General features: G+C 34.1%; 3 protein-coding genes and 1 long non-coding RNA gene across 13 annotated transcripts; 2 read left to right on the forward strand and 2 right to left on the reverse strand.

Annotated features, from left to right (window-relative positions):
* Nucleotides 1-517: 517 nt before the first annotated feature.
* LOC102625806 (zinc transporter 4, chloroplastic) lies at nucleotides 518-18,056 on the reverse strand. 2 transcript variants are annotated; one of them, XM_052442282.1, is made up of 4 exons: nucleotides 17,720-18,056; nucleotides 17,548-17,605; nucleotides 16,736-17,466; nucleotides 518-1,202 (listed from the first exon to the last, which is right to left on the reverse strand). In XM_052442282.1, the coding sequence occupies exons 1-4, from the start codon at nucleotides 17,732-17,734 to the stop codon at nucleotides 921-923; spliced, it is 1,086 nt and encodes a 361-aa protein (XP_052298242.1). In that variant the 5' UTR covers nucleotides 17,735-18,056; the 3' UTR covers nucleotides 518-920. The 2 variants fall into 2 exon arrangements, with proteins under 2 accessions (XP_052298242.1, XP_006475924.1); XM_006475861.4 differs by lacking the exon at nucleotides 518-1,202 and adding an exon at nucleotides 15,255-15,977 and having other exon boundaries at nucleotides 17,720-18,036.
* LOC102607538 (probable beta-1,3-galactosyltransferase 12) lies at nucleotides 1,054-6,472 on the reverse strand. 8 transcript variants are annotated; one of them, XM_052442293.1, is made up of 10 exons: nucleotides 5,794-6,468; nucleotides 5,538-5,690; nucleotides 5,362-5,444; nucleotides 5,169-5,268; nucleotides 4,940-5,053; nucleotides 4,447-4,589; nucleotides 2,545-2,887; nucleotides 1,879-1,974; nucleotides 1,607-1,666; nucleotides 1,054-1,202 (listed from the first exon to the last, which is right to left on the reverse strand). In XM_052442293.1, exons 1-7 carry the CDS (start codon nucleotides 6,204-6,206, stop codon nucleotides 2,799-2,801), a joined length of 1,095 nt encoding a protein of 364 aa, XP_052298253.1. In that variant the 5' UTR covers nucleotides 6,207-6,468; the 3' UTR covers nucleotides 1,054-1,202; nucleotides 1,607-1,666; nucleotides 1,879-1,974; nucleotides 2,545-2,798. The 8 variants fall into 8 exon arrangements, with proteins under 8 accessions (XP_052298253.1, XP_052298264.1, XP_052298261.1 ...); XM_052442304.1 differs by having other exon boundaries at nucleotides 1,879-1,986; XM_052442309.1 differs by lacking the exon at nucleotides 1,607-1,666 and having other exon boundaries at nucleotides 1,055-1,202; nucleotides 2,545-2,765; nucleotides 2,843-2,887; nucleotides 5,794-6,472.
* LOC102626098 (uncharacterized) lies at nucleotides 13,245-14,755 on the forward strand. The gene is made up of 2 exons (XR_370419.4): nucleotides 13,245-13,994; nucleotides 14,496-14,755. It is a non-coding gene; the product is annotated as an uncharacterized LOC102626098 (long non-coding RNA).
* Nucleotides 18,057-21,356: 3,300 nt separating the features above from the next.
* On the forward strand, nucleotides 21,357-23,148 carry LOC102625532 (pathogen-associated molecular patterns-induced protein A70). 2 transcript variants are annotated; one of them, XM_052443284.1, is made up of 2 exons: nucleotides 21,357-22,462; nucleotides 22,754-23,148. In XM_052443284.1, the coding sequence occupies exons 1-2, from the start codon at nucleotides 21,489-21,491 to the stop codon at nucleotides 22,827-22,829; spliced, it is 1,050 nt and encodes a 349-aa protein (XP_052299244.1). In that variant the 5' UTR covers nucleotides 21,357-21,488; the 3' UTR covers nucleotides 22,830-23,148. The 2 variants fall into 2 exon arrangements, with proteins under 2 accessions (XP_052299244.1, XP_024953497.1); XM_025097729.2 differs by having other exon boundaries at nucleotides 21,359-23,148.

Genomic DNA, 23,148 nt, shown 5'->3' on the forward strand with positions numbered 1-23,148 from the left:
ACCAACCCCTCCTGACCTTTCGAGGAGGATTTTCAAAAAGCAAAAGAGCAATTGAAAGCTTCACCCACCCCTTTGAGATAGGACAAAAGGAAGAAGAAGACAAAAGAATCACCTAGCACTCCTTATGAGTGATACTCAAGGCCATGAAGGCCTCATGTAGCTACCATTCTACCTTTCCTCACTTCAGAGAAAAAGGAAGAAGGAGATGTTCCATTACCCATTTGATTTGTTGCAGATCTAAACAAGCAGGAACTCAAATTGCACATACTACGCATATGAAAGTAACCTCTTCTTAGTTCTAATCCAGAATAGCAGAGCTTAACTTATTTTTCACCAACAAAATGTGTATCTTCCTACTGCTTTCGCTGATGAACAAAAAGCTGTGAGAATGTGGATGTTTTGCTTCTTGCTAGTCCACCTCCACTTGGTAAGAGAAGTAAAGCTGCTTTCATTAACATGACTTTATATATAGATATTTGATTCACTAAAGAACTTTTTAACTTTAATACTTTGCTCATCAGCAACAATCTGTATTAAGAGAGTAAATTTTCATATCTAATTATACATTATCATAATCTAAGGATACAATTTCTTGCTTCTCTCCTTGCACCTATGCTTCCCCTACTAAAGCAATTTTGTGAAAGAATTGAACAAATTTCTCTTCATGTTGCTCTGAAAACTACAAAAAAAAATTAGAGGTGGGGGAAGGAGATGAATAACCAAAAGACAATAGTCTAATAGTTTGTCAAGCCCAGATTGCAAGCAAAGACATCAATCCAGCTCCAAGAAACAGCATCAAATAAGACACTACTTGAAGCCTAAAATTGCAGCTCATCCTTTTACTGAGAAAATCTGCCGCAATTAGATCCACTAAAGCCATGTACACCAGAATGCCGGCTGATATTGAATCTAAGATTCCTTCAACAATCAGAGCACCTGGGCTGTTTGGGTTGTAAACTGAAGCAACTGCAGTACCGATGCTGATCCCTACTGGAGTTGTTAAGGCGAAAAAAACATGCCATTAACGTGGCTGATTGGGTATTGAATTGAGCTTGCCAGATGCAACCTCCAAGCGCAAATCCTTCAAAGAATTGATGGAAGGATAACGCTGCTATCAAGGGTCTTATTGTACATGGACTATGTGAAACTCCAAGCGATATCCCAATGATAATCGAGTGTGAAACAATTCCAAGTTCCAAAACCTGCAAACATAACAACAGATTTCCAATTAGGACAAATTCCATCTCATCTTTAACCACATTTAAGTCACGAGCATCTCACATTTTCGCTGCTCACTTTCTTAGAAATAGAATTTCAAACAAAAGCAAACACTTAATGCTAATGGGAAACAAATATCAATTAGTCGTATATACCTGTTATAATTGAACAAAACTTTACCATCATTTTATGAATGAAATTTCACTTGAATAAAATTGTTAAAAATTTACTTGCCAAGTCTAGTATTATTGTTTCCACAAATCACAGCCAAACTACCAAAGCAAAGTCATGGAGACATGGACTGACCGGCCCCACCCATAGCACTTCAATATCTAACGAGAAAAGAAAAGATAGACAAATAAAAAAGATAATAGGTCTCCCTTCGTACCTACGTGTCATATTCAGACTCTTTGTATAGTTACAGAGTCCAAAGCAACACAATTCGAGGCTATAAGCAAAGAGTTAAAATGCATCAAGACAAACAAAAGTTAAAAGGTAAATGTTATGTAACAATTAATGTAACATACAAACTCAACAATAACTACATAAATTATGTGGGCTTATTATTTATGTGGTTGTTATTGAGTGTGTATGTTACATTAATTATAACATAGGGACTCCCAAGTTAAAATTGTGGAAAATAAAGTACGTCTAAAGTACTTGGGAAACAACGACGTGCCAAACCCCACTTTCCTCATCCCCATCACTAAACCCGTGAGAATGCCCAAGCCTCTGTCCGTGTCCATGGCCAGCCTCCTTCACGTGCCCCTCAAAATATTAATACCATTAGAATATTTAATAAAATCTGAGTACAATTACTATTTCACTCTTGAATTCAAGGGATTTTTATTTTGCATCATAAATAATAAAATCAAATAAAAAGAATAGTAAAAAGTAAAACTATCAAAACCCAACAAACTTTTTTGTTTCAAAACAAAATCGACCAATGATTTTGGTAGACGATTGATACAAATTGCAAGCTTAGAGTAGAAAATTGAATACATTCAAAATTTGATGTTATTTTTGCTAACATGGTAAACTTAATGTGAGTGACTGACAGTTTTCCAACATCTAGCATCAGTGGTGCATCCAGAGAAATAATTTACAGGGAGCTATATTAGATAATAGTACAATGTAAAAACTAAAACCTTGAATATCTAAAAAACTTGCTAATACATTTATAATTGTTCTCAATGCGTTTTTACATTTTGAAAATATTATGCAATAGACTCATTATCAATACTATTAAATTTATTATATATCAGAATACTACAAATGAGCAGTAACCCCTATAAACCTCTCCAAATGCATTTTCTGTACACTTACATTGGCCAGCGTCAGCAGTACCTTCTGCAAATGCGTTGATAGCTTCTGTACCATAAAAATGTAATCTGACACTATTCAAGCAAGAGTCATTCTTTAAGATAGCAACAGGTGCAGCAGTAAAGTATTGGAATGGAATGCTTTTAGTGGAGGACATTGCTTCTACAACAAGCATCAACAGGGACCATTCTGGATGTAGCCTTAAGAAATTCATCTCATCTGGCCTAGCAAGTGGCATGCAAGGTTTCAGTTAAAAATTATCTATCATCTGGTGGCAATGTAGGACTCTTGGAACACATACTGATGTTGTGAAGCTCCTTCATTCTGAAGGCTGGATTGCATAAACCTGAAATATAATGATACTTCAGTCATTAGGGAGGATTCAAAAGTTAACTTTGCAGAATAATTAAATTCCTGTACACTCTCTTCTTAAACTCTTAATTAAAGAATTTTAAATCCAATTCAGTCATCATAGAGGATTCAGAAGGATCAAAGAAGGTTCTAGGCTTGTGGCCTTCGTCGGTGGATGTGTGGAGGCTGTGCCACCAGAAATTGGGCTTGAGAAGTTTTGATTAAAGCAAGAAAGTAACTCTTTTACTATTCCCCGTAGCATTGCTTACTCAGAAAGAACTTTCAATGGAAGCAAGGTTAATCAGCAGAAGCACTATGAGCATCAATGAATGTTTTGGAGATGAGAGAGAGAAAAAATAAAGTGGCAGAGGACTTGCAATTAAGATGAATATGCAAGATTTCAGGGGTCATCACTGTAGCATAATGCATTGTCCAGTGTGCTTCAAACTCCTTCTAAACCATCAGCTAAAAACGTAATATAATAGAAAATGTGAAAATATGCATAATCACCAGGCATCAAATCTGTTTTTAGGCCCCATGAATCTCAAGCTCCTCTAATCCATCAACTTAAAAAGAAAGATAAAAATAATGAAGAAGGAACAGCTTACCGAAAAAGCTATCCCGGCTATACGAGATAAAAATGCCAGACAAAAGTTGGTAAAAAGTAAACGAAATCTCTTATTGCTGAAGATGTGTTTCATTGTATTAAAGCCCACAACAAATGTTTGGGAATCTTGCAGCGAAGTTGTCATCAGCATCTGAAGATTCGATGTCCAGTAGTGGACCCAGCAACTGACCACTAAAAAGTTTAGACAACACATGCAGCATATTGATGGGTCCACATGTCCCCATGTCCCCAGCATTCTAAGGCACTTGGATTATTGGATGCTAGATTTCAAGAGCCAGGGCTGTGGCTCCATACAGCGGGGTCAAGATTTTGGTGGAATTGAACAACAATCAATCATGGAGAAGCGCTCCCCATGGATGCCAGCAACCTTTCTAGCATCTAGAGGATCCATCGCTCTACCGAATGGGCTCCTTCCTCATAATCATCATCCTTAATATAATGGCAGTCAAATAAGGAGAAAGATCTAAATAGGATAGAGGGTCTTGTACAGAGAGTGTTATAGGTAGTGTGGTTATCGACCTTGATATCCTTGGGACAGCCATCCTACCTCGTCATATTCCTAAGGTACGTGTAAAATTTATAACATTACCATGACTTGTTATGTGCAAAAATCCTGTATTCAATAGCTTACTTCGCACCATCTCATCAACTCAATGTAATACAAAATCATAACAAACCTACAGAACCCTAACAATTGGCGGTCCATCAATCTCACTACTTTTAAGAGGAACCTTCATATTTCATGTGTAACGAATACATGATCATCAGAACTTAAACAGAAAGCGGGATTTTCAAATCTTAATTTTTTATGTATCAAAATCACATATCAAGATAGTTCTTTGAGAAAGTAAGAAATACAATTACAGCAGGGCATGTGATAATAAGAAACATAGTTACCGCAGGGCAAGTTACAAAAATTGTGTTACCTGAGCACTTTGGAATATCCCACACTGCTATAGATGTGGAAGTACATCTAGGATCACATATTGCTCTGTTATCTTCGTGGTGGACGTTCATAGCAAGCATCCATGACCCGATAGTTACATCCTCAGTGCTGAACATTCTCAAACTGAAAAGCAGAACATATCTATTAACAAAAGCATAGAAGGAAGAAAGATTACAAAATAAAACTGAAAGAGAACAGACAAGGCATTGTTACATAAATAGCAGAGCAAGTCAAATTAACATTTTCAAGGGGAAAAAAATCTCAAAATGTATGCAATGAGAACTTTTGATCCCAGCATCATAAACAGGGAAAAAATATAAAATAAATTTCATCTGGACACATGAAATTTTAACTTTTCGTTGGTTCTAATGGATATTTTCAGTCATTTTTCAGTACAATCTTAAACTAATAGGTAAAAGAAGATAAGCAAATGTGAATGTATGAAGACCAATGAAAACTTTATCCAAATGCACCTGTTATTTCTTGCAGCAGCTAGTGAAGCCACCACATTTGCAGACAGAACATATATAGGACCATAAGCATGCAAGAAGTATTCATTTCCAATAAGGTGCCCTGATTTTTCATACCTGAAATTTTCAAAATTATAAATCAACTAATAAAATAATTAAAAAAATGAAGAAACATATGAAAAAATATAAGATATCTGAAAGATAACAGTTTTAATAAGCAAAACCCATATACCACTTCATTTTAGGGTCAGTGATCACATGTCCTTTCTTCATACAACCAATGTAAGTCAGCGGATTGCTACGTTCCTTGGCAAGAAGAGTTGCAAGACGATCTGAAGAAGTTGAAAGAAAATAAATTTATAATGTCACAACGCATTTATAAGAGTCACAGAATGCATGATGCCTATCTTAATTATTTCAGATACCAGGGCGCAAATAAATGTCATCATCAGCTTTGACGTAATAATCTGCTTCAAAATGCAGGAAAGCTGCTTTAAAATAAGCCAACCTAACAATAGCAAAAATGAAGAAACCAAATTACCAAACAAGCCACCTTTTTTTTTTTTTGGATCAAAATAACAAAGAGAACTTCACCTCTTACGTTTTATAAGGAAGCTTTAAATATTCTTCCTGAACATCTATGAGCATAAAATCTCTGTACTTATCAATCTCTTTCTCAAGCTGTGCCGTCTTCTTTGCATCTTTGGATTTCCCAATTACAAACCGAAATGCTATCCCGGTAGCTTGCTCTAATCTATAAAATATACGACAAATTAAACCAGCATGTTCTTTCAGTTATTAAACCACCCTCCCCCCCCCCCCAAAAATCTTTGATAAAATAAATGAAGCATTTATACCTTAAGAGTCTATCCGGGTCAGAAGGGAACCACGTGCTGCGAAGAGCGGCCCGGCGATCAGCTGAACCGAAGCCGGTTTGAATTCCGACAAACCCGAGAAGCTTGGGGCGATCAAGGAGAGCTCCATTATCGCGGAGTTTTCCAGAGTCGGATAAAGAGTAGAATGCACGGAAAGTGTCTTCGGATCTACCGCAACGGTAGACAGGTAGGGGACTGGGGCGGCGGACGGCGTTGACGGCAAAGATTATGCCAGCGAGGCCGAAGAAGATGGAGAGGAGTGAAAAGAGGAGAATGGGCAGGGATATTTTAGAATTAAGCTTATGAAGCTTTTGATCTTTGGCTGAGTAGGATGAGTTTGTGGTGGTGGAGGTGGGAAGAGCTGAGGAGTTGTGGCGGTGGGAGAAGAGTGGCATTTCGGTGATTGTGAGTTGAGACAGGGAAAATGTTGGGGAAATTGGATTGGCGAAAGGATCTGTCGTTGCTTCTTCTAGCTCTATACCACTGGTTCGGAAATGGGAAGTAGAGTTTCTCGGAAGGGACGCTCCTGGGTGAATATTGACACCGCGAGGCTGAAGCTCCCTCTTTTAATACCATTTTCAGTTCTTAAAGACAATTCATGTTGTTTTAAATTAAAAAAATACATATCATATTAAGACAACCTCTGGTCGATGGAAAATGATGTTTGCCCCGCTCAAACTCTGAAAATAAACTAAAAATAAAGTAAGGTAGTGTTTATTTTTTGGAGTGGGAGTGTGGAGTGTGGATTCTTCTCATTTTGGTGTTTACTTATCTTAAAAAAGGAGAGAGTGGGAGTGAAAATTTATGGGTCCTACTTAATTTTAGAGTGGGGAGTGGGATTCCCACTCCCATGGGGAGGTAGGAGTGAGAATCCACTCCCCTCTCTTTCCATTTTATCTTTATAATAAAATAAATAAATAATATTTAATAAAATAAATAATATCATATTTATTAAAAATAATAATTATATCATATTTATTTTATTAAATTTAATAAAATAAAAATAAATAAATATTATATTTAAATTAATAATATTAAACATTAATTTTAATAAATATTAATTATTTATTTAATTAATAATAATAAATATTTTATTCTAAAAAAATATTAATTTTGTACTATATTATCAATAATAATATTTCATTTGTGTTGCTATTATTAATAATTTTTATTCACATAATTTAAATTAAAATTAATAAAAAAATTATGATTTACATAATTAAGAATATTAGTAATTATTATTAATTTAGAAATATAATAAAATATTTATTTTATTTTCCAAATATTTTTTATTAATTTTTTAATTACAAATTATAATTCTATACATAAGGATAAAATTGTAATTTAAAATAATTTACTCTCAATCCAAGATAAAGTAAACAAATAATTAGGATTCTGATTGACAATCTATACTTTCATTTAGTCTAAGTAAACACCCTACTCCCACTCCCACTCCACACTCCTAATCCAAGGATTCCCACTCCTCATAATTCCCACTCTAATCCAAAAAGTAAACGCAGCATAAATGACGTTGTTTTGTTTATTTTTTTTAATATTTCACTCACCGTAAATGTCTTCCTCTTTGTATTTTCGTTTCACCTGAGACAGATAGAAGAATTCATTACTTTCCTGGCTGAAGAATTCGTTTCACCTGGGATTCCTTACCAAAAAAAATCGTTACTTTCCTTCCTTGACTGAGGTCCAGTCATTTGGGATCCACCACGACCGACTCACAGCCACGGTCATTGTCGTTACTTTCCTTCCCTGACCGAGGTCCAGTCATTCGGGATCCACCACGACGGACTCACAACCACGGTCACCGTCAACGCTGGTAGCCGAAACTTGTTTGCGAAATTGAACTCACGAAGCGTCAAAGTTCACAGCCTGAGCATATACGATTATACGATGTGTTTACACCAACTCACAGACTGTGATTTTTATACACCTCTGTACAGCATATACGATTCCTCCGACACAAATAGATCCAGTCCTTTAAATTGTAGAAAGTTTCTTTGCAGGATGTAATACTGGATTCGACTTGCATTCAGATCATGAGTGACTTTATATATAGGTGAACAAGGCAGTCGCCTAAGGCCCTAAATTTTAAAAAGGCCTTAATTTTTTAGTATTAGTAATAATTTTTTAGTTAATAAAATCTTTTAAAAAAATTATATGTGTGGTAGAAAAGTCTATTAGACATATCTCTAATTAATAATTATCATATAATTAATAATAATTATTATTTTATATAAAAACCTATAATTGGTTATCTTATTGTTAAAGGGATATAATTAATAATATTGTCTAACCATTAATTTATTTATTATTAGTTTTTCTAATAAAAATAAGTAAATTTTTTATCTTTTCAACTTCTTAAAAAAGCTCAATTATTCAACATTAAAATCTTTGACTTTGAGTATTTCTTTTAATTTCTACTAACAATCTTATAATCTAGAAAATTATAGATGAAAAATTTCTTGTTCTCTTCTCTACAATGAAGATTATTACATGCATTAGTTCATTCAAAAAAGAAAAAGAAAAAGAAAAAAATAGTTACTTGAAATACAAAGTCCATAACCATTATCTAACCATCAATTCATGATTTCAACTTTTTATGTGTTACTATTCTAAATATTCTATTTGAAAATAGTATTATTCTCATTTATTCATTTTCTTCTTTTTGTATAATTTCTAATGGTAAATTTTAGATTTTGTTTTTGAAAATTTTTATAATCTTCTTGATTATTTGTTGAAATTCAAGAATAAAAACTTAAATGGATTTTCAGTTATTTATTGTTTTATTGAGTATTGAAATTACTAAATAAAAAGAGGCCTCATAAAAAAAAAAAAGTTCGCCTAAGGCCCCTAATACTGTAAAGCCGGCCCTAATTCAGATAATACCAGTCCAGAGCATAAGCCACCACAGCTAACTTTTGATGTTCTCTCTAATATAGATTGAGGCAATCGAATATGTCTGCTAAAACTAACGAAAAAATGAGAGAAAAGAAGAGTGGTGACTCCTCTTTTCACAAACAGCTTTCTCGTACTAATAAACATTAGACAAAGAAGTATGAATGAGAAGGACCCTAACTAGAAGAAACACAAATCAATAAGCGTGTAGTGCCTTTAAACTCAGCTTTCAAGGACAAATTTCGCAGCCGAAACTTAGCTGCTGTTGGTCTTGTTCTTCATTCTCGATAGTTTTTTCGGTAAGGAAGAAACAAAGAAAGGAATCGCGAATCCAGCCATTCGCGATAGTTAAAGATGACGTCGTTTTGGAAATGGTAAGTGAAATGGCAACATTTTGGAGAAGCAAAAAACCAAACAAAACAAAACAAAACGACGCCATTTAGTTTATTTTCGGGGTTTGACCCAGGCCAAACATCAGTACTCTTGGTCGATTTTGAGCATTGGATGTTTGTCCCTTTTTCTTAATTATTAAAATAGTGTTTTTTTTTTCTAAATTTTGAATATATTCAAATATATATATGAATGAAATTTTTAAAATTTTTTAATATAAGTGTTAAGTTATTTTTTTAAAAAAAATAAAAGATGATTTTGTAGGGAAATCAAAACGAATAAACAAATCGAATTTGAATCGAATAGTGGACGAATTGGTCAAAATTTTGTGGATTCGATTCGATTCATTTATTAAATTAATTGAAATATCTGGATTCGAATTAATTTAGTGAAATTAAAAAATGAATTGAATTTGGATTTGGATTAGTTTACTATTTGTTTATCTTATATAATGAATTCATAACAAATCGAACTGAATATGAACTCATTTACAAAAATATAATTAATAAAGAAAAATAAAATAAAATGTAAAAAACCATCAATTTGGTATCCTACAAAAAACAAATTTATTATCATTCATAATCACTATATTAACCTTCAAATTTAAAAAAAAAATCATACATATTAATGATACATAAGTAATTTAATTAAATGAATCGATTGTGTTTGATTAATTTATGACTCATTTATTAAACAAATAAACGAATCAATACCCTCAAACCTAGATTCAATTCATTTAATTAACGAATCTAATCAAATTCACCCATTTATTAAATGGTTCAAACTTTTCAAACCAAACCAAGTTAATTCACATCGAATTGAATCAAATAAATAAATTCTGACTTAGGTTGCCACCCCTAATATTTTGACATATATACCTTTATAGATATTGTGAATACTTATATTTATTTTTAAAAAACTGATAATGTGTACATTAACAAAATACAAAAAAATAAAAAAATATATTCAACACATGTATTTTTTAACATTAATATATAATACATAACGTTATTTTTAGTATAAAATGTGATTTTTCACTTGTTAATTATGTAAGTCGGCCAAGAATTGTTTAATTATCTGAATAAATAGTATTCAAAATTTATTATAAAAATAATAATTATAAATGCAAAGATATTGACCTATTATAAAAAACATTCACCTAAAGTCTTATCATGTTTAACATTCTCATTCATGTTAAAAAATAAAAAATAAAATTGATAGTTGAATATGAATTGAACAAAGAAAATGGAAGCTGATAAATAAATAAAAAAGAAAATGATAATTTATATAATATGAAATAAATATATTTAATAGGAGTATTAATGAGAGAGAATATTAGAAATTCATTTAAATATTTTGCCATTAAGATAAAAGTCAAAATATTTTTTTTCATTCAAACCTAAACTTCACACTTCAAGTCATTTCCTTCTATTTGAAAGAGGAAAAAAAATCAAGTGCACATATAAATTAATCATTTCAATTATATAATAATTTTTTACAATCACAACTTAGGCTAAGACGCTAAATTAATAATTTTGATAAATTAATAAGATAACATTTTTGTAAAATCCTTGTAAAAATTTCGTGATTATGATATTTTATTAAATAAAATATGACTCAATTGTTACTTTTTTTCTTGAAATTTCAATCTAATATCTCATTTATAATTTTTCTTATTGTATATAGGAGCTCAGAGGTTGAATTCTCGAATTGCAACAAAAATAAGTACAATCAAATTATTTTTTTGTCAATTAAAATTATATCTTGTATATTAATTTATATTCAATTGTTTAGATAAACAAAATAAAATAAATTTTAAATTCTATTCATGTTCATTGAATTGTTATACACTGTATAAATGAATAGATTATTAATTTATTGATTAATTAGTGTCACCTTTAGTTAATAGATTTTATATGGTCCACCATTATTAATTTATTGAAGTTATTCTATAATCCAAATCCCAAGAGAAATTAGAGTCCACCCAGGCCAATTTCATCAGTTACAATTTTATAATCCAAATCCAATGAGAAATTAGAGTCCACCCAGGCCAACTTCATTAGTTACAATTTTATGCACCACTTATCAGACCATATATATATTTTGAATAATTAATATTCATTTATTAAAAAAAAATTACATACAGTGTCTGGATTCTTATATCACAACTGATGCTCTAAAATTGGGGAGACTGGAAAAGTATAAGAAAATTCATATAGCCGAAACTGAAGGGGGCTTGAGATAACTTCCATGCCTTTCTAGCATGCTTGCAACTCGAAGCCACAATAGAAACCAGCTGTATTCAACAAATTAAAGGCGTGTTTGATGTTGTATTTCAATTCTCATTTTCTTAAAATAAAACAAAAATGATATTTTGAGACACTTGGAGATCAAGGAAGTAAAAAGCATTATGAAGGTCCAAACGCCTAATTCTGCTTCTCCTTCAGTCCAATAGCAAACCAACCAATTCGGGCAACAGCAGTATCAATAGAACCTGACTCCCAACTGTCACCAGAGAAATGAAACTTCTTTCTCGCTCGTTTTCCTAACCCTTCTACTCAATCATTTCTCTCCAATTGATGGCTAAAACAAGCACCAAAAACTAAAACGCAACGTATTTCTTCCACAATCATTTTCACAATGACAAGTATATATTTCATTCAAGCACAATCATTTCCAATTCCACTACGTATAATCATCGTTAATTTTTGTAGGTGTCATGTTCTAAAAGATATCTAATCATATCACGTGTTCATATTAAATAATAAAAACTATTATAGGGAAATAACACCCAAGTTATTTTAAGAGAATAACACTTATTGATGTAAATTTTTGCTCAATATACATCGATTGATTTGTGTTTCGAACTTTCTTTTAAATCGAGTTCTGTGGCTTATTTTTTTTCCTTGAGCCGAGTGTCTCAAATTACATATCTCCTTGTTGTTAATTGTTCTACAAAAAGCAACAATTATCAAAGGATGCCAGGGTTGCCGACAATAATCTTCCGATACTCAAGTTAGCTTTTTAAATTTGATTGTAGAGAGAGAAGGACAACATTTCCTTACCCTTTTTTCTCTTACCGTCAAATGGGAAGTCTTAATCTTTATATAGGCAATTTGATCCATGAGGTGGAGGTACCATCATGACACATGGCATTGTCTTAGTGACAAGTGTATGCAAAACTCATGCATAAAGACACGTGACATTATGTGTCAAGCTTGTTCATGACAAGTCTTCTTTGAACAATTGTCTTGATTTCGAGCTCTTGGCCTTCATAAGCGTCGAGCATTTCGACTCTTATGTTGGTTCCCCATAAAGAGGATTGGTTTTGTGGTATTTCAAGTAGTGGCTGAATATCTAAAGCCATTATTTGTAAAAATATGGACATAGGTCATTCCTTATAAAGAATGGACTTAGGTCACTTTTTGTAGAAACATGTCTTTGGCGCTTTGTCGAAAACTCACTCTTTGGGTATTTTACTTAAAATAAACCTAGGTCATTCTTTATAAAGAGTAGACCTAAGTCGCTCTCTGTAGAAAAATGTCTTAGCCGTTTTGTCGAAAACTCGCCCTTTGGGCGTTTTACTTATAATAGACCTAAGTCCTTCTTCATAAATAGTGGACCTAAGTCTCTCTTTGTAGAAACACTCATTTACATTTTGTCGAAGAACGACCCTTTGGACATTTACTTAGAATGGATCTAGATCATTTTTTTTATAGAAAATGGACTTAGGTCATTCTTCATAAAGAATGAATCTAGGTCTCTCTTCGTAAATACACTCATTTACATTTTGTCAGAGAACCACCCCTTGGGCATTTACTTAGAATGGACCTAGGTCAATTCATTCTTTATAAAGAATGAGCTTTGATTGCTTTTTATTGCATTTATATTTTTCGTGAGTTTTGAGCCTTTCATAATTTGGTCTAACGACACTTAAGGAAAAATTTATCCTGGAGCTTATAAAAATGGCAAGAATGAGGAATTAGTTCTGCAATCCATTAGTTTAAGGAAATCACGCCTAAAAGTCATATGAGTAAGGAAATACACATGGGTGGAATAATTCCTTAGATCAAATTCACCTCCACTTGTATAGAAATTATGGTTGACCCATGTCGTTAGATTGAGGGTTCAAAGCAAAACTATAAATCAACATCACTCATCATCTATAAATAGAGACTCATCTCTAAGAGAAAATATGTATTGGTCCTCCAAAAGTATTGTTTATACTTAGAGAGAGAAAATCACTTCTCCATTTTTTTTTCTTTTTTTAATATTGATTAAACACTAACTTGAGTTTCGAAATGTCTTTTCCAAGTATTCACCCCTCTGAATTCGAGATCAATGATAGTGACAAGTTCTCCATAAACCACAAATACGTGTGAAGGTAAAAAAATCAAACACCTTCAATTTTCAATTCTATTGCCACTAATAATTTATCCGCTCCGATAATGACCTTGAAGAAAAGAACAAGTTCAATTTATTAAAAAAAATAAGAATAAGAATAATAATAATAAGAGGAATCAATATCGTGTATGTATAACCTGGAAAGGGAGAGAGATGAGTTGCGAGCTTGAGATAAGATTTTCAGGTGAGGGAGAGAGAAGAAAGAGTAGATGACCAGAAAAAAAAAAAAAATTTCGTGTACAGAAAAAAGTGCTATTCCGCACGCGTGAGATTCCAGAGGGTCCATTACATCCACCAACAGAGGAGAGGGTCCATCCTCCACCAACTGCTATCATCTCTGGTTCGACAACACGTACTCCACCTTCTAGACCCTATCATTAAGAAAGGCCTTGACGGCCGGAGGGCTCGGAGCTTTCTTCGATGGAGCTTCAACCTCCTTTCCTGAAAGCTCTTGCAGGAATTCTGACACCAGTCTTTAGGTATATATATATATTTTGTTTCTTAATTTATTTCATAATTGGTTTGGAAGAACGGCGAAAATCTGTATACCAAAGTGTTTTGCTTGTTATTAGTATTACTATCAACTGGAGTTTGTTTTGCGTGTTTTTACAATTTATTTTTAAAATTTATTCCACCGAACATGCACTTAAATTATAGAAGTAAAAATAAAAATAGGAACCATGCATCAATACCGAACCGGCCCTACTGTATATGAACAACTTTACTTCGAATTGATCAATTTCGGCGCAAAAGCAGGGCATTGAAAATGATGCGAATAAATGAAAAATTAAAATTAAAAAATGGGTTCTCATCTGGTTGTCTTTTTTTTTTTTTTTTCGTATAAATGCCACCAACCATCTTACGGATTTTTTTTATGTTCACAATTTTTTTGCAATATTTCTTCCACACTAGGGGTGACAATTTGATCTGACCCTAATTTTTAATCTTGATTAATTTGATACTAATTTTTTGAATTTCAGGTCGGGCTCGGGCCAAACTTTTTAGGCCTAATTAAATTTTCGGTCAGGATCGGACTTAAGTCGACCCAACCCGACTCAACCCTATATTAAAAAAATAAAATAAAATGGTTGTGATCCTTGTGAAATTGAATTGTGTGTGGAATAAATAATTGTAGAATTGAATCATGTGTTTTAAATTAAATTACATTGTGTATTTTTAATATTGGATTGTGGAATTAAATTGTAAAAAATCATTCCTATTAATTTGGTTGTTTTGTAAATTATTTTGTAATTAATTATATTGTATATTTTGCATGTTGTGTTGTGAATTATTTTAAGTCAAAAAAATTGTTTCTTTTATTTTATATTCATGGTATTGTAATTAAAAAGAGAACAAAAATTGTAAAGTAACATAAATAAAATTAAGATGTAGTTATAAAATTAAAAGATATTGATAAAATAGTACAAAAATAAATTTATGATCGGGTTGGGCCGAAACACAAATGATAGAGCTTTTCTTAAGATCGGGCTGCCAAGCCCGACCCCGACCCCGACCCGATGGATTGCCATTCCTATTCCACACTAACACAAAATGTTACAAGACAACCCCCCAACCCTGGACACAGATAATATCGCTTGGTTCTTGCGCTTTGGGATTTGGTGAACCACGTGCAAATCACATGCCAAGCAACGAATTTTCTGTTTTGCTTCTTGCTAGTCCACCTCCACTTGGTAAGAGAAGTAAAGCTGCTTTCATTAACATGACTTTATATATAGATATTTGATTCACTAAAGAACTTTTTGACTTTATTAATTTGCTCATCAGCTACAATCTGTATTAAGAGAGTAAATTTTCATACCTAATGATACATTATCACAATCTAAGGATACAATTTCTTGCTTCTCTCCTTGCACCTATGCTTCCCCTACTAAAGCAATTTTATGAAAGAATTGAACAAATTTCTCTTCATGTTGCTCTGAAAACAATAGAAAAAATTAAAGGTGGGGGAGGAGATAAATAACCAAAAGACATAGTCTAATAGTTTGTCAAGCCCAGATTGCAAGCAAAGACATCAATCCAGCTCCAAGAAACAGCATCAAATAAGACACTACTTGAAGCCTAAAATTGCAGCTCATCCTTTTACTGAGAAAATCTGCTGCAATTAGATCCACTAAAGCCATGTACACCAGAATGCCGGCTGACATTGAATCTAAGATTCCTTCAACAATCAGAGCACCTGGGCTGTTTGGGTTGTAAACTGAAGCAGCTGCAGTACCGATGCTGATCCCTACTGGAGTTGTTAAGGCGAAAAAACATGCCATTAACGTGGCTGATTGGGTCTTGAATTGAGCTTGCGAGATGCAACCTCCAAGTGCAAATCCTTCAAAGAATTGATGGAAGGATAACGCTGCTATCAAGGGTCTTATTGTACATGGACTGTGTGAAACTCCAAGCGATATCCCAATGATAATCGAGTGTGAAACAATTCCAAGTTCCAAAACCTGCAAACATAACAACAGATTTCCAATTAGGACAAACTCCATCTCATCTTTAACCACATTTAAGTCACGGGCATCCCACATTTTCGCTACTCGCTTTCTTAGCAATAGAATTTCAAACAAAAGCAAACACTTAATCCTAATGGGAAACAAATATCAATTAGTTTTATATACCAGTGCAACAACATTGCTTGTAATCTTCCACCATGTTATAAATTTGCAATAAGGCATAAAAATGTAATGTCTCTAATACAAATATTGCACTGCCAATATCACTCTACCTTGCACAAATTTGATGATCACAATATCCATCAATTCCCGTTTTGGCAAGAATAGTCCAATTCTTTTCAATCAATTTTTGGTGATGTGACATTCGTTAAACAATGATTTAAATAAATAATTGAACAAAACTTTACCATCATTTTATGAATGAAATTTCACTTGAATAAAATTGTTAAAAATTTACTTGCCAAGTCTAGTATTATTGTTTCCACAAATCACAGCCAAACTACCAAAGCAAAGTCATGGAGACATGGACTGACCCGCCCCACCCATATCACTTCAATACCCAACAAGAAAAGAAAATATAGATAAATAAAAAGATAATAGGTCTCCCTTCGTACCTATGTGCCATAATCAGACTCTTTAAATATAGTTACAGACTCCAAAGCAACACCAATTAGACGCTATAAGCAAAGAGTTAAAACGCATCAAGACAAACAAAAGTTAAATCAGTGGAAAATAAAGTACGTCGGAAGTACCTGGGAAACGACGACGTGCCGAACCCCGCTTTCCTCATCCCCATCACTAAACCCGTGAGAATGCCCATGCCCGAGCCCCTGCCCGTGTTCATGGCCAGCCTCCTTCACGTGCCCCTCACATGCGTGTTGCCCATGAGGATGATTATGTCTATGGTGAGCCGCGTGTGCATGCATCCCCACAATGTGCATGCCTCCACCTTCCTCCTCACCGAAGACCTTCACGTTCCGGTCCTTAATTTCCAGAACCGGGACAATACCCGAATCCGAGTCCTCATCCACTGACCGGACCCGACCCTGCTCCTCGGTAGCCCGGGTCAGGCCCTGTTTCCTCTCGTAATATTGTGTCCCCACGAAGTCCAGAAGCAGCGTCAGAAGCGAAGCCACCATGGCGAAAAACCCAGGGAACGGGAACTTGGACCACGGGAATTCGGGCAAACACGGGTTATCCAACGCCTCGGATCCTCCAGATAACATGTGAACAAAACCCGTAGCCAAAATGACACCGGCCGCAAACGCTTTAGTAGCGACGAACAGACTGCCGTCGGTTTTTAAGAACCGGCGGTGCTTCCCAATTAACGGAATGGCGACGCCGACGATTCCGGAAATGAGGATGGAGGCTATGGCGACGAATTTGAGATTAAAGGCCGCCGCGTCGTCACGGCAGTCTTCGCGGTCCGAGGACTCGCAGCTCGACTTCATCATCGAATCAGAAACCGCATGCAAAAAGGAACCTTTCAAAGAAAAAAAAAAAAAAGATTCTTAGGGGTTGTAACATTACAAAGCAATTGCAGTCGAAGAGTTGACAAAATTACCGGAAAAAGCTTTCGTCTTTGATCTAAAATGATCAAAAAAACGCAATCCCCAGAGATCCTGAGAAACCAAAGAAAAAACGACGGCGTATTACGAACAAATGATATTTAAATTTAGAAAAAAAAAAAAAAACAGAACCAGCGGTTAGGATCCCGAAGAGCGAATCGAACTCACCTCGATGAATGACATGGCAAGAGAAACGAGATTCTGAAAAGCTTTTTTTTTTTTTTTTAATAATTAGTATGGAAGATGGTGATGGGGTTTAATCAGCAAGCACGAGAAGGAATCGGGCCCCGTCGTAGACAAACGCAATGGTATTGGCGTCCGAAAATGAAATGAAAATGAAATGAAAATGAAAATGGCTGATGCGGATTCCGAAGCCGGGCGAAGAAACATAAAAAGGCAAAGACATAAGCAAAGAGTGTCGACATAGTTTGACGAAAGAAGGCGCGGGGGACGCAGTTTGAGAAATTTCGCTGCGGCTTTTTGCTACAGAATGAACGCGAGAGTGTCGACACTTTTTTGGGCAAAACTCATTTTAACTCTGTATTTCTTTATTATTATTATTATTATTATTATTATTTTTGTTCATGCTGGCGTCGATGGGCACATGATAGACAAATATCATCGTATATTTTATTAATTAAGAAGAGTTTTGATTTTAAGGATAATGCACGAGCCAATGGATGATCGTATTAAGTTTCGTGTGTAAGTAAAGTTAATTACGTCCGCACGCGCATTTAGAAAATCATTACGTATGCAAAAGCTCTTACTGTAAATTTTATCAAACTTGTTACTTTGTTTCTTTTCTTTCTTTTTCATTTTTTTTTTTTTTGCCCTTTTGTTTGTTTATTTTCTCCATTCATATCCTCTGATCTGGAGTGTGTGTTATTTCTCTCAAATCCTTAAAACACGTGGTGATTATGCTTTGTTTTGGTTTGTTTTTGGGTACTATGAGATATGGACAAATTCATAGTATATTATGTGGATGGATTTATATAGAAAATCCATCACGATATTCATCAATTGGGAGGACCAAATTTTTCGAAAGAATGATACTGTGAAAGAGCCATGATATCTATATCATCGTTATATATAGACACACACATACATGCATGATAATGTTGCATCATTATTAATGTCATATGTGTCAAATTTCTAAAATAAATAAATAATATGGGTCAGACCTCCTTAATTTAGAATTACATTACCCATAGTTGTGTATCTCATATAGCTAGAATTAAAATTATCCACTATGCTTATTACTTCTTTGAGGAATTTGTATATTATTTGTTTTATAAATTTTATTTAATCATTTTCTTTTTGCTTCAAATTCATATATTATGTCAGAATACGTGAAATTTGTTAGAAAAAAAAAGAGATTAAATATCGGTTTTGAACAGTTGATTTACAAAATTATCTTGCAATAATCGGGACTTGAAGAATTACATCTATAATTTTTTCTGCGCCATTACGTAATTGCCCTAATTTGTGTTACAGCCAGGTGCCGCCGACGCTTGAATTACTGGTGATAAGTTATTGTCAAAGAATCATAGTCAAAAAACAGGAATGCTGGGCGCCAGTCTTACAAGTCGCGTAGAAAATTACTTTACCTGAATTTTTTTCAAAAGAGATGTATTCTGATATCTATTACACCTTTTGACTTTTGATTTTGAGATCACCAATTGCGAGGGCAATGTCATTTTCAATATTTTCATAATCACAAAAAGGATAGTGTTTATTTATTTATTTTTATTTTTTATTTTTTTTGCCCCCTCAAAATTTTATTCTAAAACTAAAACGATAATGAAAGATTGCTTCAAACCAATTAGATAGATACATCGACGACGTACAACCACATATGTGTACGACAACCATGCCCCCCCCCATCAAATTTTAATGAACTAAAATTTCATTCGTTAACTAATCGTCATCGATTGGATGATGACATTATTACACACAGCTTCTCGAATTAAAACCCAAAATGGGACTTGTCCTTTTCTACATAGGGCGATGCCGTATGCCACTCACATGGTGCGAATGTCCACATTTATAAATTATATTCCTTTTTAATGATCACGGTTGGTGAGAAAGAACATGAAATCATTTTTACTTGTTTAAAAAATGTTTGATACGTTGTGATAAAGACAAGGGCATAGGAGGAAATCCCATGGTTTCTCTCTGTTTGCTTCTCAGGTTTTTTCAGATGCACATTCACAACCACTGCGTGACTCCAATAACATCAGGCCCGCCTCGGCACGAATGAACTCACACAACATGACACCAGGCCCATTTATGGATCTTTAAAAGAATTCAACCAAAGAGGCCCATTTGAAGTCTCGAATTTAGATGAGCTTTTAAAGCACAAGTCACGTAATAGTAAATTGTTTTCTCTCACATTGATGAGAATTAGTTTGAGCTAAATGCTAAAATAAGTAAATAAATAAATAACGTATTGTATTTACTATATTTGTGATACTGTGTAATACAGTGTGATATCATATTGTTTAACTAACTTTTATGGTATTTGTCAGATGATGTGATATAATAATGACCATCTAAGGAGCAATTTGGGATTAAGATATTGTAACTTTTAAATTATAACTGTTCTTAAAAAAAAAAAAGACTATAACTATGAGATAAAGTTAATATTATTTAGTAAAAATAATTTTTAAATAATAATTTTGACAAAATTCATAAAGATATAATAATTTTTTCATTATATAAGTGTAAAATCAAATCAATTTAATTTTCAAGTTACAGCAGCTAGTGATTTCCGAACACTTTAGTACTATAATTTTTAAATTACAACTGTCCAACATCAATCCCAAACAAACCTTAAGTCTAATTCGTCAAACTCTACTCAAAATATCTTCAATGTTGGTTCGTGATAGAAATTAGTATTGAGTAATGACGACGCTAGAAAAATCAAATAATTTGTGAAAACACTTTGACAAATAATCGCTCAATAATCATTATAAACGTTGCCATATGGCTTGGGCCCTAGCAATCTTTATAGCTCAGACCTTAATGATAAGTCTGTCTGGAGAATGGAGGGCCTCGTCTCGCAATAGATTCAGCACATTTTTCTGCCACTGGTTGTGAAAGTTACAATTCATTTCTCAATGTATTTATTATCTCATGAGATGCGGAACGTATCCATCGTGCAAGATGTTTATTAAGATAAAGAGATATAAATTTATTAGTATCTATTTAAATATTTAAAAAAAAAAAAAAACGAAACCAAAAAACCTGACTGGTATGGCAGCTATTATTAATAATTTAATACGTTGTATATATTATATACATCATCGAGTCATCAGCAAAACGCCTAAAGCAAGGATGCCCTTGGAAACCGACAACGGTACTCAGAATCTGAAGGAAATTAATAAATAATTTAAAAAAAAAAAGGGAAATTAAAGAAAGCATGGAAACGGTGTCGTTGAGAGTGAGCAGGGTGGTTCGTAATGTGTCCGAAACTCCCAATCATATTCTTTATAGGCTCAAAATTATTTATTTATTTATAAAAGCTGGAGATAATGCAATTAAATAATTATTATTTATATGTTAATTTTTTAAAAATAAATGAATAATATAATGTAATATTATTTACTTTATTATATCACTAATGTATTACCTTCAATATATTTTAAAATTTCGCCGCTGCAGCTTGCAACTACAACCTCACATTAACGCACACTCACCACTTGGGTTTTGTCAATTTCCCACTGGCCCGTCATGTGAGTACACGTGTCTCTCGAGATTCTGGAAAATGAAAATTTTCACATAATTGACCAGCCAAAATATCCACCCAAACCCTCCTTCTTCTGAGCCCTCCTCATAGAGCAATTTCACATCCCCCAATCTCTCCACTCTTTCTCTCATCAACCAAAAAAAGAAAAAGAAGGAAGGAAAAAAAAAGGAAAAAAAGGAAAATCACATAATGTTTGAAGAATCTGTATCATTTATACCTTCAATCTGGGCTTCAATGAACAGCTGGTTCACTCCCACTGTTCTTTTTGTTTTCCTTAATATCATGATTGGAACCATTGCCATCACTTCAAGCTTAGCCACACAAAAGGGCAACGACCAACAACAGCAGCAGCAGCATCAAGAGCCTTACCGTCACCCACAGCTTGTTAGAACTCCATCTGTGTTGCAGAGGCTCAAATCTATCAACTTTTACAACTACAGATCCCCTGAACCCAACACCAACTTTGCTCAAAACACACATTTCACTTCTCATCATTTCAACCAGGAACAGGAACAGGAACAACAACAAGAAGAGCCTCAGTATCAGCACCAACCGCCTCTATGGGGTAGATCCCCTTCAATGTTGCAAAAATTCAAGTCCATCAATCTTTACAACTATTTCTCACAAGAATCCACTACTTTGGACAAAAGCCAAGAAGCAGCACATACTCATTACCCACCAAATCAAGCCCGTCAACAAGAACAAGACCAAGGGCATAACCACCTGGAACCTGAACAAGAATATGAAGAAGAAGGACCAAAAGGAGGAGGAGAAGAAGAAGAAGAAGAAGAAGAAGGAGGGCCAAAAGGAGAAGAAGAAGATCATTTCCAAGATCAAGAACAGACATTTGATGAGATTTACAGCCAGCTTAAGGGAAGCAACAGCGTGGCCAGGACCAAATCTGACACCAAGCCAGCATCAGGAGAGATTCTCAAGAAGCTTCCAAAGAAAATGAAGAAATCTGCTAGCTCTAAATCTGCTTTTAACCATTTCAGAGAGGAAGATATTGTGGAAGTTGAGGCTCGCAGGCCAGCTACTGTGAAAGAATTTGGAAATGCTAAGGTGGCCCAGGTTGATGATGAGGGTGTTGATGCCAAAGCTGATGACTTTATCCACAAGTTCAAGCAGCAGCTGAAGTTGCAGAGGATGGATTCCATTATCAGGTACAATGAGATGGTCAATAGAGGATCTGGAAGATAAATTAATTCAAGACTTTTAATAACTTGTGGTTAAATTCTAAGGGGCTGTCTATTTGTTAGAATGTAACTGCAGATCTACTGCTTAGGATCTTTAATTATGCTTGAAGATTTAAGAACATTTTTTGTTCAAAGTATGCCACTACTATTTTCAGTCTCATTCTGTATGTGCTTCTTCTCTTTTGTCTTGGGGGGGTGTGATTTTGGTCAGTCATTTCACAAATTATATATCCATGCTATGTGCCTCCATGGAAATAGGGAAGCCGGCTGGCTGGGTGTGCCGCTCTTTGTCGCAGAGGTGAACTGGACGATTGGCTGTATGGAGTTTGTGTAGTTACAGAAATGCCCATGGATATTACCCTAGATACGTGGGCACTTAGGTTGCTTTGCTCCTCTCCCTGCTTTATCTGTATAATGCAGGCGCTTGGTTGTGAAGCACGTGGGTGATTTCGTTTAGGTACTACGCATTAATACCAATTGTAACGTGCATACAAAATTACCAGTAAAGCAGCAGCAGCAACAGTTTGAGTTGCAGATTTATTACTGTTCGCCAGTTGTTTAGCTTTTAATTTTGGTCATAAATTGGAGTTCGAATTAGCTGCCTTTGTGTAACGGGGTCCATTTATAAATGCTCATTACGCTTTTACTTTTGA

The sequence above is a fragment of the Citrus sinensis genome, chromosome 1, assembly GCF_022201045.2.
Source record: "Citrus sinensis cultivar Valencia sweet orange chromosome 1, DVS_A1.0, whole genome shotgun sequence".
Taxonomy (NCBI): Eukaryota; Viridiplantae; Streptophyta; class Magnoliopsida; order Sapindales; family Rutaceae; genus Citrus; species Citrus sinensis.